Below are 15,597 nucleotides of genomic sequence, written 5' to 3' on the forward strand. Positions count from 1 at the left end.
GTCTCACGGCCCCATTCATTTTTGAGCTTCGAGACTGAGCGGCTGCTGCAGCCATCGTCACTGTCGCGGCAGCGTATGGCGTAGGCATTTGCCGCAATGCAGGTGCAGCAGTTTAGCTGTTCATTATTTTGCACAGCAATCTCTTTCGAGTGCGCAAACCGTTTCGTTCACATTGCTAGAGCTATTACTGCGCGCTGAATTGCAAACCGATGGCGCTAGTCTTGTGGTAACATTCGCAGAAATGTCCCTCTTCGTCACATTGATCTGCCTCTCTCTCCAATGTTCTCGTAGTTCTGTGTACCTATCTATGGTTTAAATACATGATCTTCGTAGTTTGCCATTCTGTAACATCAGCAAAGACTGCTGCCGGCTGAAGTGGCCGTGCGGTTCAAGGCGCTGCAGTCTGGAACCGTGAGAGCGCTAAGGTCGCAGGTTCGAATCCTGCCTCGGGCATGGATGTGTGTGATGTCCTTAGGTTATATACGTTTAACTAGTTCTAAGTTCTAGGGGACTAATGACGTCAGAATTTGAGTCCCATAGTGCTCAGAGCCATTTGAACCATTTTTGAGCAAAGACTGCCCTTAGCTTAACATAGTGTTTTGCTCGACTATGATTTCATAATACCACTCTAAGACAAAAACACGTCGCACTACGAAGAAATTATCCAAATGGGACGGAAGTCACTAGATATGATGTATGGTTGCAGACAAACAAATGATTACACTTACAGAAAAACTGGAGGATCTGTCACGAGAATGAGCTTCACATATTGAGCACATCAGTAACGCGTTGGTCCACCTCTGGCCATTATGCAAGCAGTTATTGGGTTTGGCATTGATTGATAGAGTTGCCAAATTATGTCCAACTGGCGCTTTAGATCGGCAAAATCCCGGGCTGGTTGGAGGGCCCTGCCCATAATACTCCAGACGTTCTCAGTTGGTGAGAGATCCGGCGGCTTTACTGACCAAGTAGGGTTTGGCAAGCAAGAATAAAAGAAGTAGAAACTCTCGCCGTGTGCGGGCGGGCATTGTCTTGCTGAAATGTAGGCACAGGATGGCTTGCCTTGAAGGGCAACGAAATAGCACGTATAATATCGTCGATGTACCGTTGTGCTTTAAGAGTGCTACCAATTAACAATCGGGGGAGTCCTGCTATGATAAGGAGTGGCGCCATCACTCCTGTGTGTCGAGCCGGAGGGCGGGTGACTGTCACGTTGATATCCCACCCTTGTTCGGGGCGTCTCTGGACACGTCTTCGGCCTGGAATCTCATTGAATGGAACAGAACTGTCTTCAGTGGTGAGCCCCGATTCGAACTGAACTCCGAAGACAAACGGAGATGTGTCTGGACACGACCCGGACAGCGATGGGACACCAAAGTGACTGACTGTCACAAGCCATACAGCGCGACGATGAGGAGTGATGGTATGGAATGCCATTTCTTTTCATAGCAAGTTCCCTTTGGTTGTACAGTGGTACGTCGACGGTATTCTGCGCCCCGTTTTGTTGCCCTTGAAGACAAGCCATCTTACGCTTACCTTACAGCAAGATGATGCCACACACGGCGAATGTTTCTATTGCTTGTCTTCATGCTTGCCAAACTCTACCCTGGTGAGCAAGGCCGCCGAATCTCTTCCCCAGTTGAGAACGTCTAGAGTATTATGGGCAGGGGCCTCCAACCTGTTCGGGAATTTGACGATCTAAAACGCCAATAGGACAGTAATGGCACGATGTCCCTCAGAAGGACATCCAAAACTCTACCAATCAATGCCAATCAATGCCAAACTGAATAACTGCTTTCTTAAGGACTGTAAGTAAGCTGTTTAGGTTTTTATATTGGTAACGCCACGTAGTGCTCTGTGTGAAAATCACTGGCTGTGCTGTGTGCAGTCTGTGGCTGGTTGGCATTGTTGTAATATTCGCTATTGTAGTGTTGGGCAGTTGGATGTGAACAGCGCATAGCGCTGCGCAGTTGGAGGTGAACCGCCAGCAGTGGTGGATGTGGGGAGTGAGATGGCAGAGTTTTGTGAGCGGATGATCTGGACGTGTGTCCATCAGAGAGAGTAAATTTGTAAGACTGGATGTCATGAACTCATTTATATATTATGACTTTTGAACACTATTAAGGTAAATACATTGTTTGTTCTCTATCCAAATGTTTCATTTACTAAATATGCCTATCAGTAGTTAGTGCCCTCAGTAGTTAGAATCTTTTATTTAGCTGGCAGTATTGGCGCTCGCTGTATTGCAATAGTTCGAGTAACGAAGATTTTTGTGAGATAAGTGATTCATGAAAGGTATATGTTATTGTTAGTCAGGGGCATTCTTTTGTAGGGATTATTGAAAGTCAGATTGCGTTGCGCTAAAAATATTGTGTGTCAGTTTAATGATGATCAGAATAAATAAAGAGTGAAATGTCTGAGTACGTGCAGTTTTGCTCAGCTGTTTGAAAATCAAATAACGTAAGGGGTTTACCAGCACAGTACTTCATTAATTTTTCTAAGGGGATGTTGCAGGGCCAGTGGTGGACCAACGTTTTATTGACTTGCGTAATTTGTAAAGTTCTTTCTCTTGAATAAATCATCATTTTTTTCTGAAATTGTAATCATTTGTTTGTCTGTACACGTACCTCACATCTACGGATTTCCGTCCCATTCGCATAATACCTTCGTGTCGCGTTGCTTTTTTTTATGTTTTAGAGTGTATATCTCTGTTTTCATTACTTCTTAATTTCTTTTTTGTTAATGTTGTGATACCCTAACACCTTTTCCAGTATTCAAATAAATCTGGGACACCCTGCAAGTAGGAACATTGGTGATGCCTTACACGATCGGATACTCATTAGGAAATAAATGGCCTCTTAACATGTACCACGCCCGCAAACTTGGGCAAGCCTCTTTCATTTTGCCGCCTCGGACTGCATGAGCTGAGGAAAACAGCAAGATGAGGTAGCGCAATATGATTGCTTTGAAGCTAAGAAAGTTTAGTGTATGTTTGGCTATGGAAACATTCGCCATGGAATAGCGCCTATTTTGATGAATAACGAAGAAAAGGGAAAAAAGAAATGGCATTAAATTCATAGTGTATTGAGAAACGACGTTAGTAGAGAAAATTTAGAAAACAGTTCTATCAGAGAACGTGCTGATGGCAGTTACTATACTCTTAACCTTCGAATTTTATAAGGTCGTCTGTTAAACAGACGAAGTACTGTATTCTTTTCCTATTATTACTGTAGGTGAGCCAGTTTGTTTACGAACTCGCTGAAAATTACAAACCACAGGCCATGGTGATGTTTCCATTGTGTCACTGACCTGTGTTTGATGAATGTTTGTGTGATTTTTAGGTCATAACTATTAGGTTACTACTGATACTAAGATCATCCCGCCACCCTTGCATTTTGGTATACTGCAGGGTGAGACGACTAAATAATTTTCAGCACTAACTAACTTTGCCCAACCTTTGTCTACATCAAAATTAATTATCATTGCTTTTTTTTCCATTCTTTGACGTGTAATTCTCTGTCTTTCGACTTTTGAGCCTCAAATGTTTTATGTGACATTTCTGTCACAGCAGGAAACGCGAAGCGTAGAATTTCTTATAGCTGGGAATTGTTTTTATTATTTTGATTCAACAGAGTTTATAACTAAATTTGGAAACTAGCCACGTGCTTGTTATCGTGCGACCCTTATCTGATATGCAAGTTAGGGGGCAGAATCATAGTGTTATGATAATACCAACCAAGTGAGTTTGTAATGAATCTGCTAAAGGTGTGTAATGCAATCTTATAATGGCCCTGATATAAATCCTATGTGGAGTTGCTAGCTTTTCATATAATTTACTCATTAAATTGATTGATCAAAGTTCTCCTCCGAAATGATAATGGGAAAGGAGAGTGACTTAACAGATAAATGCTATCTTGAAAATTTACAGTTACATTTACTTTCTTCAAATGCAACGCAAAATTGATTGTGAATTTGAACAAGAAACAACCAAGTACATCAAAGTAAACCAAATATCTAAGTAGTCCTAACTTGATAGGGGTGTCAGCAAGAACTCAGTTGCAGACGACACTACGAGAAAGGGGGGGGGGGAGGAAGCAAAGACAACAGATGAAATATATGATATCAGTTAATAAATGGGTAATCGGATGTAGTCCCACATTACCTAAGGAGGCAAAGTGATTTTACAGATGTCACCACTGAGAAACCTCAGTGCGAATTTTGGGTGTCTGAAAAAATCAATTGAAATCTAATATCAATTAAGAAGTGGGTAATCGGATGCAATCCCACGATATTATCTATGGAGGCGAAGTGATTCTATAGATGTCACCACTGAGAAACCTCAGTGCGAATTTTGGGTGTCTAAAAAAAATCAATTGAAAAATAATATCAATTAAGAAGTGGGTAATCGGATGCAGTTCCACGATATTACCTAGTGAGGCAAAGTGATTTTACAAATGTCACCACTGAGAAACCTCAGTGCGAATTTCTGGTGTCTGAAAAAATCAATTGAAACACTACAGGTCGGAGCTGCCTGTGTTACCGACACTAAGGCGCAAGGCGGTGTGCTGATGACGATTGCTATTCGTGGTCGACCTCCGTGGAGATAGGCTCCGCCTTGGAGACCGATCGAAGCGTTCAAGGTGGCCGGACAAGTGAAACTGCGAATGAAATTACTTTGCAGCAACGGCGACAAACTAGGTCTACGCGACCCACTCCTGTGGCGGCCTGAAACCAATTCAACTCAAAATTCTCTTCCGCGCTGCGCTCAGAGAGCGAGAGAGTGACCGCTCCGCTTGTGAAAGAACTCGGCAAATCCTCACCGATAAACAAAGCTTTCGCCAATCATGGCCTAACAACAAATTCGTCTAGACTCTCACTGTCGTACTCCGTCAACGTAGGAACCAATACCATTCCTACCCGCTAATTCCCGTCGGTGATTGCAACGTGCGCTGACATAACAGTCGATTGGCCTATCAAAACTTTCAGATGAACTTTGCGTGGGAATCTTCACGGCGGCGGACGCCAATGGAATATGATAACTGGAACCATTTCTCCGAAACGCCCCAAACAATAGCACAGCCATAGCACCAAGGTGGCGTCTTCCTGCCCTAAACATGAGGCTTTGTGGGGAAACTGCTCCCAGCCGTTGTAAAAATAGCGAGCGTCCGTCGCTCTGGCCCCTGCGACCCGACATCAAAAGAGAAACCCTCCAGCCAGCAGTCGGGACTCTGTCCGCAATTCCCAGTCCAATGACCGGATACCCCCCCCCCCCCCCCTCCACGACCAACACCACCTCCCGTCCGCACCTCGTGGTCTAGTGACTAGCGATGCTGCCTCTGAACCACGTGGTCCTGGGTCGATTTCCAGCCAGGTTGGGGATTTTCTCTGCCCAGGGATTGGGCGTTTGTGTTGCTCTCATCATTCATCATCATCATCATCATCATCATTTGTGGTAGTGTCTAGATTGGACTGCGTAAAAAACAAATTGGCCTGTGTAAAAATTGGGACTTTGTACGATAGCTGATGACCTCGCAGTAGAGCGCCCCACAAACCAAACATCATCCCCCCCCACCCACCCCACCGCTCAACCCGGTAGCTGAGTGGTCAGCACAACAGTTTGTCAATCCTAAGGGCCCAGCCGAGTCGGAGATTTTCTCCGTTCAGAGACTGGGTGTTGTGTTGTCCTAATCATCGTCATTTCATCCCCATCGACGCGCCAAGTCACCGAAGTGGCGTAAAATCGAAATACTTGCACCCAGCGAACAGTCTACCCGATGGGAGACCCTAGTCACACGACATTTACATTTATCCCTCCACCGCCCGAGTGGCTGGCCTCATCACAGCTCAAGATTTCCACCCCTCTCCTGCGTGAAATGAGCAGAATAACGAAATGCGTGCATCCTACTCCCGATCATGTACATGCCAGTATATAGCATCTGATTACCTGCTTTGCATGACAGTGTAATACAGTAGCAAAATGACATTAATTTGGATGACTACAAAGTCAGAGTTAAGAAATGCAAGATAAACGGGTATGATGGCCCTTAATAAATGTATTAGGAGGCCAGAGGGCATGTCGCCTTGCAACTTCTACTTCAGAAACTGACTTCTTCATTTTCTTTTCTGATGGGAGGAGTCGTGCTAAAGAAGGAGTATAGTAGTAGCTGCACTGTGATAAATATCAAATATAAGCAGCCAAAGCTACAAATCTGTCTCATGTTTTTCCCCGGTAGCTGAGTGGTCAGCGTGACAGACTGTCAATCCTAAGGGCCCGGGTTCGATTCGCAGCTGAGTCGAAGATTTTCTCCGCTCAGGGACTTGGTGTTGTGTTGTCCTAATCATCATCATTTCATCCCCATTGACACGCAGGTCGCCGAAGTGGCGTCAAATCGAAAGACCTGCACCAGGCGAACGGTCTACCCGAACGGTAGCCGCACGACATTTCCATTTCAATAACATTGTTACAGGTTTTGTTGATAAATCATTTTAGGCTGAATCTACGTTTCAAAGTAATCACTACTTCATAGATACTATGGTGCTTTTCTGGAATTTCCTTAAAATACTTCTTTCTGAATTGATTCAGTCATAGTCGGATTTTCCATAGCTTATCATTAGCTTTCATTTCCACAAACAATGTTCGAAGGGGCGAATGCTCAATAATTTTACGAACCTATTTAGTGACATAATATCACAACCCAGGAGGTGGACTGTGAAGGTGTCCCATAGCAGTCAATGATAGATATTTGAGCAAGAGGCCCATTCTTAGGTGCACACTGAACCTTTTTTTCAGTTCTGGCTTGCTGTATTTACTGACACTCCAGTTTTTCTTCACTATACCAATCTGATGGATCTACAAGTATGTCATCCGTAATCAGAATTTTGAAATATTCCAATGGACTTATCAGTTGATTAATAGCTGCTGTGTAATACGTTACAAATGGTGCAAAGACAGGATCTAAATCTGCTTTGTTCCTCTTTAGATGATCACACTTCTCTGTAACATTACCATCTACTTGCGTGGGCTCTACGATTTCTTCAGCTAAACTAACTGCAGTATCGTTTTCAGTAAAGAAAGGAATATTAGGATAAATTTATTCACTTCCTGGCAAGATTCTTATCATAACATCAACTATATTATCGCTGTCAGAATCCTCTATGTCGTGAATTTTAAAAATTTCCCGGCAAACTGAATGTTCAAACAAATTTCAGGCTTGCTATCGAAAGATGACGAAGACGTCCTGCGTTTCACAGTATATATAGCGCGCACTATGCGGGAGCAGCGCCCTCGCTGGTGGAGTCGCTGAACGCAGCTGGCTACAGTATTACCGCTCGCAGCGGCCGTCGATGCGCTCTGTAGTCTTCTATTAGAATAAATCGTGGAGATGATGGGGTTCCACGAACTTTCCAAATAGTAGCTGCTCTCACGGTTCATCAGAATTTCTGCCATGCATATTCCCATGGATTCTTTAATAATGGAATCCCAAGATGTTGCAGTGGTCAGAATAACTGTTTTATCTACTTTATTAAATGCCCAGTGGAAATATGATGTTCGGTAGTAGCGCACTTGCTTCTTTGCAAAATGGAATGCAGCGTTGATGTTCAGTGCAGTGTTCTTTCACGGTGTGTGTGGCCTGATCTTTTTTGTAAACTATGCCACAATGACAGGGATTTTCCAAGTTCTGACGTTCTGTAGTACATCTTATCACACACCCTATGAAATAGTTAAATGGTTCCATCACCTTTGGCAGCCTTCAGTACCATTATATCAGTGTCCTGTCGTAGATTTCATAAAGCAGCCCTATCTGCGTAGGTTAAGTTACTGCGTTGAGGAGGAGCTTTCAAAAAAGCTTGGAAAGTTTCCCTTATTATTTCTTCTGCAATATCCAAAGGAAGGCGTCTTCTTCAACACCACTAACAAAACTTTTTAAAGTTGTAAGTACAAAATTGCGTCCCCTGCTTAATGCAGATAGTGTCGCTTCGTCAAATTTTTTTCCAAGAAATCAACAATGGTACATCGTGCAGTTGCCACTTGTAGCGATGACTGCTGTGCCAACGGACAATCAAATTTTGACATCTGCCAAAAATTTGCATCTTTATGGATCCAATCGAACATGGTCGAAGTCACTCCGATAACCGAGTCCCATGATACAGTACAGTAAAATTCAGGTCAAACACATTTACAGGGAGGAGCTGGCCTCACACGTCCGAAGTGTCGGTAAGCTACGTGGTAAGAGAGAAAAACTTTTGAGTTCTTTATCCTTTTCGGTGAGATGTTGGGACCATGCCGTACTACCAAAATTTGCTAGAGTGATACATTTTATTTTGACTGCCACTGCACAGAAAATTATTGGGGAGGGTAGTCGTGCTACTTTCAAAGGAAGGATTTGATATACAAGGCAAAGTCTGCTGCCATTTCAGACGGACTGTGCCGTTTACGTCTAAAGGTTGCAGTACATATTTTTCTTGTAGCATAGGATTGGATTGGTGGAGTGTCTTTGGCCAATTTCAATTGGATGCATAAGGATGCAAGTTTTCGGTAGATATCAAAATTTGATCACCTGTTGCCGCAGCAGTCATCACCGTAAGGGGTAACTGCACGAGTTCCGTTGTCAGTTTCATACAGAAAAATTTGAATGATGTAACGCTGTCGGTATTAAGCAAGGGACTCCATTTTGCAGTTACACCTAGACCACCACCTTTAATAAGTTTTGTGAGAGGTATTGAAGAAGTCTTACGACATGTTCCTTTGGATAGTTGGATAGTGCAGAAGAGATAATAGGGGAAGCTTTCTGTACTCTTTTTAAAGCTGCCCTTACACATAGTAACCTAACCTCAACAGAAAGGTCTGCACTACGAAATCTCTTAGAGGACCCAGACGTAGTAGTAGTGAAGGCTGACAACTGTAATGCAACCTTTTTGTTACCTCGTAGTACTGATGATGTTAAGATGTGCAGTCTGCTAAGTGTTCCTGCCAATAGGAGGATTGATTACGACCCTACAGGACGTGCGCAACGGAAAGCATCTGCACTGCTCAGTTATCCTCCTCTTTACCTCAAGAGATTATCAAGAAGTTAAGACCACATGTTTGTGTACTACCAAGAGTCTGTGCCCTTCCCTTTAAACCATGTCTGTTTAAGGGACCCCATAAGATACTTAGCTTATGTAATAAATGAAAGTAAAGGCTCTTTCTGAGCAAGTGTAGCAACCAATACAATCATTTATTCTGCAACAAAATTTTTCTTATTAATAATAACTGCACTTCCCACTTGTATACAGTAACTTCATCTGCAAATTTATGGAGCCCTTAGTAATCAGTACTGTTTCAAACCATGATATTTTTTGTGATAGTTAATTAAAATAATAATAGTTCATGCTACTGCCAGCCAGTTAGTTCATATGTCCTTACTGCATTTGTTCATCACACTGCGTAGCAGTTTTTGCCAGTAGTAGGTGTTAATGTAAGACAGTATTTATTGCTGCATTTATTGGCCATTCTATGTTCTGCATAAGTTGGTTACAGTCATGATCAGTCTAAAACCCTTTACAGAACATCATCGGCGATTGCCAATTTGGCAAGGGCATTTCCTCTGTTTCGGTAATTTTGTTTTGAAATTGTGTAGATGAAGTCAGTTCAAACAAATATTGCTCATCATTTGTTTTATGCGACGTCCAGAGTCGATGGAAAACGTTAGTTTCTTTCTTCTCGTTACAAACATATGTCTCCATTCGATACAGCGAGCTCAAATTAGTCTAACATATTTGGCTTGCTGAAACGCGAACAATAACCAACATACAATGTTTGGTTTAATGATATATGTTAACAGAACCAATAAAATACAAAGAATTTGTACAAAATAACTTGGCCACTACCTGCGCAGACGGCTCGTTAGGGGAGGGGACATCGGTAGTTGTGGGAGGTCCGGTGCGAATGACCACCGCGTGATAGAGGAGTTGCAGTTCAGTAGCTGAAGTCTACTGACAAGGTTATATGTCAGAGAACTTCTAAGCTGCAGCCAGCGAGTCTGCAAACCATCACATCAACTGGTTATGCCAGTATCAACAATATTTCGACAAATGCAGAAGTTCAAAATCAATAGTCTCTGGCTAGAGTACCAAATAAGAATATCACTACATGATAAACAACTGACATCGCCGCTCCTGATGTCCGACGGACACAGCTCAGCAGACGACAAGGCGACTAATGTGGCGGTCATTCGGAACAACGGAATGGACTTGTGTGGTGGTCATGATGAGAATGCATTTCTGCGTGCAAGCCAAATTATTTTGTGCGAACTTTACAGCAGCAGCGACCGAGAACCTCTGCTGCACGGCAGTACCGATTGGCACACAAGACAGGGCAAGACGTACATATGGGTACTGAGACACGAGCATGTTCTACAAAACCATGCAGAAAGTGATATTTATCAGAATGTATTAATACTGTGAATACATGCCTTACTTTCGATCAGTCCTTGATGCAGTGAGCAACAACAATAGACACCAATAGATCAGTTAACGTTTGCCTCGGGTGCCAGCTATCGCCGTATGTCAGTACTACTCAGTCACTGTTAATGAACCAGATATTCTTCGTGTTATAGTTCCTCCATGAATACATACTCAACCGAATATCGCAATACACTAAATCTGGACCGCTTTATCGAAAGGTCACATACAGTTTCACTTTCAAAAAATTATGTTTCAAAAGAGAAAACACAACCCGTAAACAGGCGACGAACTTGTAGTTTCTTTGATTTCTAAGTCCGGTCGCATAAAATTCAATAGTGTTCCCACATTTGACTACGTACTTTTCTGGTTTCATTTGAAGAGTGGGATAGGAAAAAGTTCCGAGCACCAAATATGACATTCGTTAGGACATCGAAAAAAATGTATCTCTGCTTGTACCCACCTGATTTGTAAACAGAAATTGAGAATGCATTCTAATACCACAGGCTTATGCTGCTCACTGCATCACCGCAAAAAATAATGAAACAAATTAGAAAATGAATACTTTATGAAGAATGTTCTACGTGCCTTACCAGGAAACTGACTGGTTCTAAGTGCCAATAAGAAAGTTTTTACAACTTGATTCTCGCAAAATAAAAACAGCAGTAATTCGATTTATTTACGGAAATAGCGCTGCTACAGGTTTCGAGCCGACAGGTCCATTTTCATACGACTGTTCACGTTTATGTTACATTTGGTGTTGTTCATGTACTTGTTGGCTGTTTTTTACAATAACTAATGTAAACAACAATTAACGTAATATAAAACTGAACAGGCGATTGAAGACGGACACGTCGGTTCGAAACGGGTAACGGCGCTATTTTCGTAAATAAACAGCATTATTGACAGTGGATGGGTGCTGTTTCCTTATTTGCACAAATCAGTTTGTTTTTTGTACAGAGTCACGGTCTCAAAAATGTTAGTTCTTGACAAAATAGAAGGATGAAATTTGTTTGTTCTACCTGCCATTAATGCTGAAGCATTATATTTCATTTGTGATAATAAAAGTACAGAAATACAGCAAAAACTGTCAGATTTTTAACTGTCAGAACTGTAATCGCCAAAACCACTTCTCATATCTTTTAAATTTTGGAACTCCAGGTGGACAAAGACCATTTGCCATCAACTAACGATTGTTTGAAACACTTTCTCAGTGATTTGGCACCTGTATCAAGTTTAGAGATAGCAAAAGAGTACCAAGAACACAATAACACTGAAAACGCATTTTACGAAAAAATCTCAGAAATTTTCCACTATTCATTTGTTCCATCTCTAACCGCCTACATTCTTGTAAGAGTTCAATTAGCTCCCTAGAGTCCTAGAGTTCTATTGTCCTTTTACATTCATAGATGCATTGTATATTGTCACTTGCTACCTTTGTGTATTGGTGTCGGGAATGGGATAGAGATTAAGGACCGACTTCACATTCTGAAAAGGGGTTCCAAATCCCCATCTGGTCAGCCACATTTTATTTCAACTGAGTAAGGTGAATGTTGGAAGGTCCTTTGAAGGGACCAGCCCAGTTTTGTGCCGATTTGGCCAAATCGGTATTTGTGCTCGGCCTGTATTGATATCATCAATGGCAGGACGTTGAATACAAATGTTCATTTCTATCTTTTCTCTTGCTGTTAAAATTATTTACTAAATTCTGCGTTTCGTTCCATGTATTTCACTTGATGAAACATCATCATTCTTGACAGCCATATTTCAGCAACAATGTCATTTGATCTAGAATACACAGTAGACAATTTAGATCTGAACACTTTGTTATTAGATATACTACAGCTCCTAAGAAAATCATTCCGAAATAAGTCTTTCTAAAATTCAGCTGCATCCTATAACTCCAAAAGAAGTTTTCGATGTTATCAGTCAGCTCTCTTAAACATACATGTATTCAGTTGGCTATGATGAAATCACTAATGTAACAATGACATTATGTTCGTCTGAGCTTTGTAACATGTTAAGTTACTTATGTAATTAAACTTTTAATAGTGGTAATTTTTCAGACAGACTTAAATGTGCTGTTGTGTAACCACTTCACACACAAAGAATTAAAATAACAGTAAATATCTACCAGTCAACTTCACAGATGCCAGTATTTTCCAAAAGGATTGCGATCATGTACAACAAACTACATCAACTCTTAGTAGTACATAAAAACATACTCAGTAGCGAACAGTTTGGACTACTAGAATCTTGGATTCACATACAATGACGAGTTCAGCAGTGGATTTCTTTACATGTTTCTGCTTCTCATGTTCGAAGCACCTCTTATGTACTGAATTACGACTCCCTTTACAATGACCACTCCTCCCCTGAATGTTTACGAGCAAAATTTTTACAAAGTTTCTGAGAGAGATATCGACTACTAATATTGTCGAATGTTAGACAGTCAACACATTGTGTAACTGTTTCTTGTCAGACTTAACATCTCATCTCGTGTATGCTTACATACATATTCCAACGAAGCTGGGAATCAAAGTTCAAAATACGGATATTGTGTGAAAAGGATGACCAAAAATTTCCATTTAAGACACATTTAGTCATCCCTCTGATGCTGAGAACTTTTATCAGTGAATTTATGGCTTATATTAATTTGTCGTCAGTGATTTTCAGATCAACGTTACGAATTACAGTGCTAGGTTAATATATAAGCTGGTATGTAGGCTAATTGTTTACTATGAAACAGCGACAGTTCTACTAGGAGGTTTGCAGCTACGCGGAAGTTAAGTCTGTCCTAATCTGTATCTCCCTACAGATTGTAAATTTGTAATGTTCCTTCAGCATCCAGTTTTTCATCAAAAACAAATTTTTCCAAAGTAATCGGGTGTCTATTGCCAACATTTCCGGCCGTTCCCTCCACAGATATGTAAAAATGGGTCGACTTTCAATCGATTGTCTCCTGATTCTATATACATACACTGATTCTGTGTCTGTCGCTTTGAATGAAGCAACACTGTTGACCAAATTATGTGTCAAGGTAGATTTTACATCGTTACTGTAATAAAATACCAGTGTAGTCAGCACATCGATTTTATTCGGTAATTTATTTGGTATTTCTTGCCGCCTGTCCTTTTTGGCAGCTGCCTTCTCAGATAAAAACCTGATTTTCAATTTAAAGTTTGTGGAGTCAACATCGGTGTTCAAAGGCTCATTGCCTTCATTCTGATTAATTAGGACAACAGCCTCAATTACGCCTTCGTACCATGGCTCTTTTGTTGCTGGTTTGTACATGTTCGGACACGCATTGGGCTGGTCGCCTTTACCGTACTGTACACTGTCCATAATTTCAATATTCGCTAAATTGTATATAATATCACGAACTATATTTCGGCACACTGCAACTGCCGTAAAATGCCGAAGACTTATCTCGCAAAACGATAAAATACAGAGCGATGTGAACAGCTGGTTCTACTTACTCTTAATGTATTACTCTAAATGTATTACTCTTAATATTGGTATTGTTTTTATAAATTAATTCTTTCTTGGAGTTGTAATTTTCACACAGATACTTATTTATAAATGTTACACTTGTATAATCGTCCTATTTAAGTCTCGTTATTTTCTTATTAACGTCTTTAACTCAATTCATTAAATATTGTGGACATTATATAACATTCTCATCTTTCTTATTTCTGCTCTGTTATCGCAGATGCGTCTCGTCCATACGCTGCCGAAAAGCTCTGAAACTATATCAACTAAGTTTCTCCAAAATATTTCTCTAAGCTTCATTATTAACCTGTTTCTCGTACTGTCGGATTCGTTCTCATACTCCTAATCGACTTTAAACGACTTTCTCTCAATATTGTTGAGCCCACTTGTGCAAATTAGAGTTACTAAATTCCGCGCATCAGAACTGAGTATATTGTAGCACATAGGGGATGAGGCGGAGCTAGAACGACAACCACTTTCAGTTTATTCCTTTACTCTCGATATAGTCCGTATGAGTAACTTAGTTGCATCAGGTACCATGGATAAAACATTTCTAAATCACAGTAACCTTATCACGCGTTTTATAGGGAGTGGTATAAACAAAAGTCGCGGCTGTTCATATACACTAGTTTTTAGGTATGATTTTCAGAAATAAAATAGTGTTTACCTGTTGCGCTTTTCATGATGTATCCAGTTCTTGTTGTAGTAATGTCTTGAAAATTTTAAGAACGTAATTCAGTTAATTTCGATATGAGTTGTTCACAAGTTGAATTTTCAGAGATATTAATCACTTAGTCTACTGCCTGAATTAGTCCAGCGATCTCTACTGCACTACTCACTTCTCAAAGATAGATGGATAAATAGTCACTCTTATGCTATCTCTGATAAAATATACAGCGTTCTGAACAGATGACATAAGTGGAAGATGTAAGGCTTCTTAGTTCGTGTTCAAAAACGTTACACTGACACCCTGTTTAGTAATTACAACAAAATAAGAAAATGTCTACATTGTTGCTCTTCTTCTCAAATTTTATGAATCACAAGAACGCCTACATTTCGTTGATTCACATGTCTATGCATGATGCAAACGAGAAAATACGAGGTAGCCTTTCATGTACGCGAAGTGCTGGGCGCTTGACATTAGCGTCGAAGAGGCAACCACAACTTCATTTAGATTTTACTACGGTAGAAATGTAAAGGAACCTGTTGTTGATAACGTCCTGATAAAATCGGAACATATGTTAATTCTTCATTTAAGTTCTATCTTTATTTGTATAGCTGTTAACAAAGGAAGAGTTTGTTTAAAATAAGGATATGTACTTTTAAAGCGTTGGAGATTTACGTAATCATGGACTGAGTACTAACGGTGATCAAATATCTTACCTTGCACCAGCGAATATTATTACGAATGGAGAATTAGATCTGTTTCATTTAGACAGAACTGGTTTTATTACTGAAAACCACAATATTGTGTATGTGTTACAGGATCAGTTAGCTTAGTTAATAGGTTTTCGGCTTACAAGGCCATCATCAGACTTTAACTGACTATTGTCGTCAAAGAAGTTACAATGTGTCATCCTCAGACCACGGGCGTCACAGGGTGCGGAAACGGAGGGGCACGTGGTCAACACACCGCCCTCAAGGCCATATGTCACTTCTCAG

General features: G+C 40.9%; 1 protein-coding gene across 1 annotated transcript in view; it reads right to left on the minus strand.

Moving 5' to 3' along the window:
* The window catches only part of LOC126354293 (uncharacterized), an 82,203-nt gene extending 67,403 nt beyond the window's left edge, over positions 1-14,800 (minus strand). Inside the window, exon 1 of the mRNA XM_050003840.1 lies at positions 14,603-14,800. Within this exon, the coding sequence (XP_049859797.1) occupies positions 14,603-14,618 (16 nt within the window). The 5' untranslated portion in view covers positions 14,619-14,800. The remainder of the gene's footprint in view (positions 1-14,602) is intronic.
* Positions 14,801-15,597: the final 797 nt, after the last annotated feature.

Source organism: Schistocerca gregaria, chromosome 3, assembly GCF_023897955.1.
Source record: "Schistocerca gregaria isolate iqSchGreg1 chromosome 3, iqSchGreg1.2, whole genome shotgun sequence".
In the NCBI taxonomy this organism is placed as follows: domain Eukaryota; kingdom Metazoa; phylum Arthropoda; class Insecta; order Orthoptera; family Acrididae; genus Schistocerca; species Schistocerca gregaria.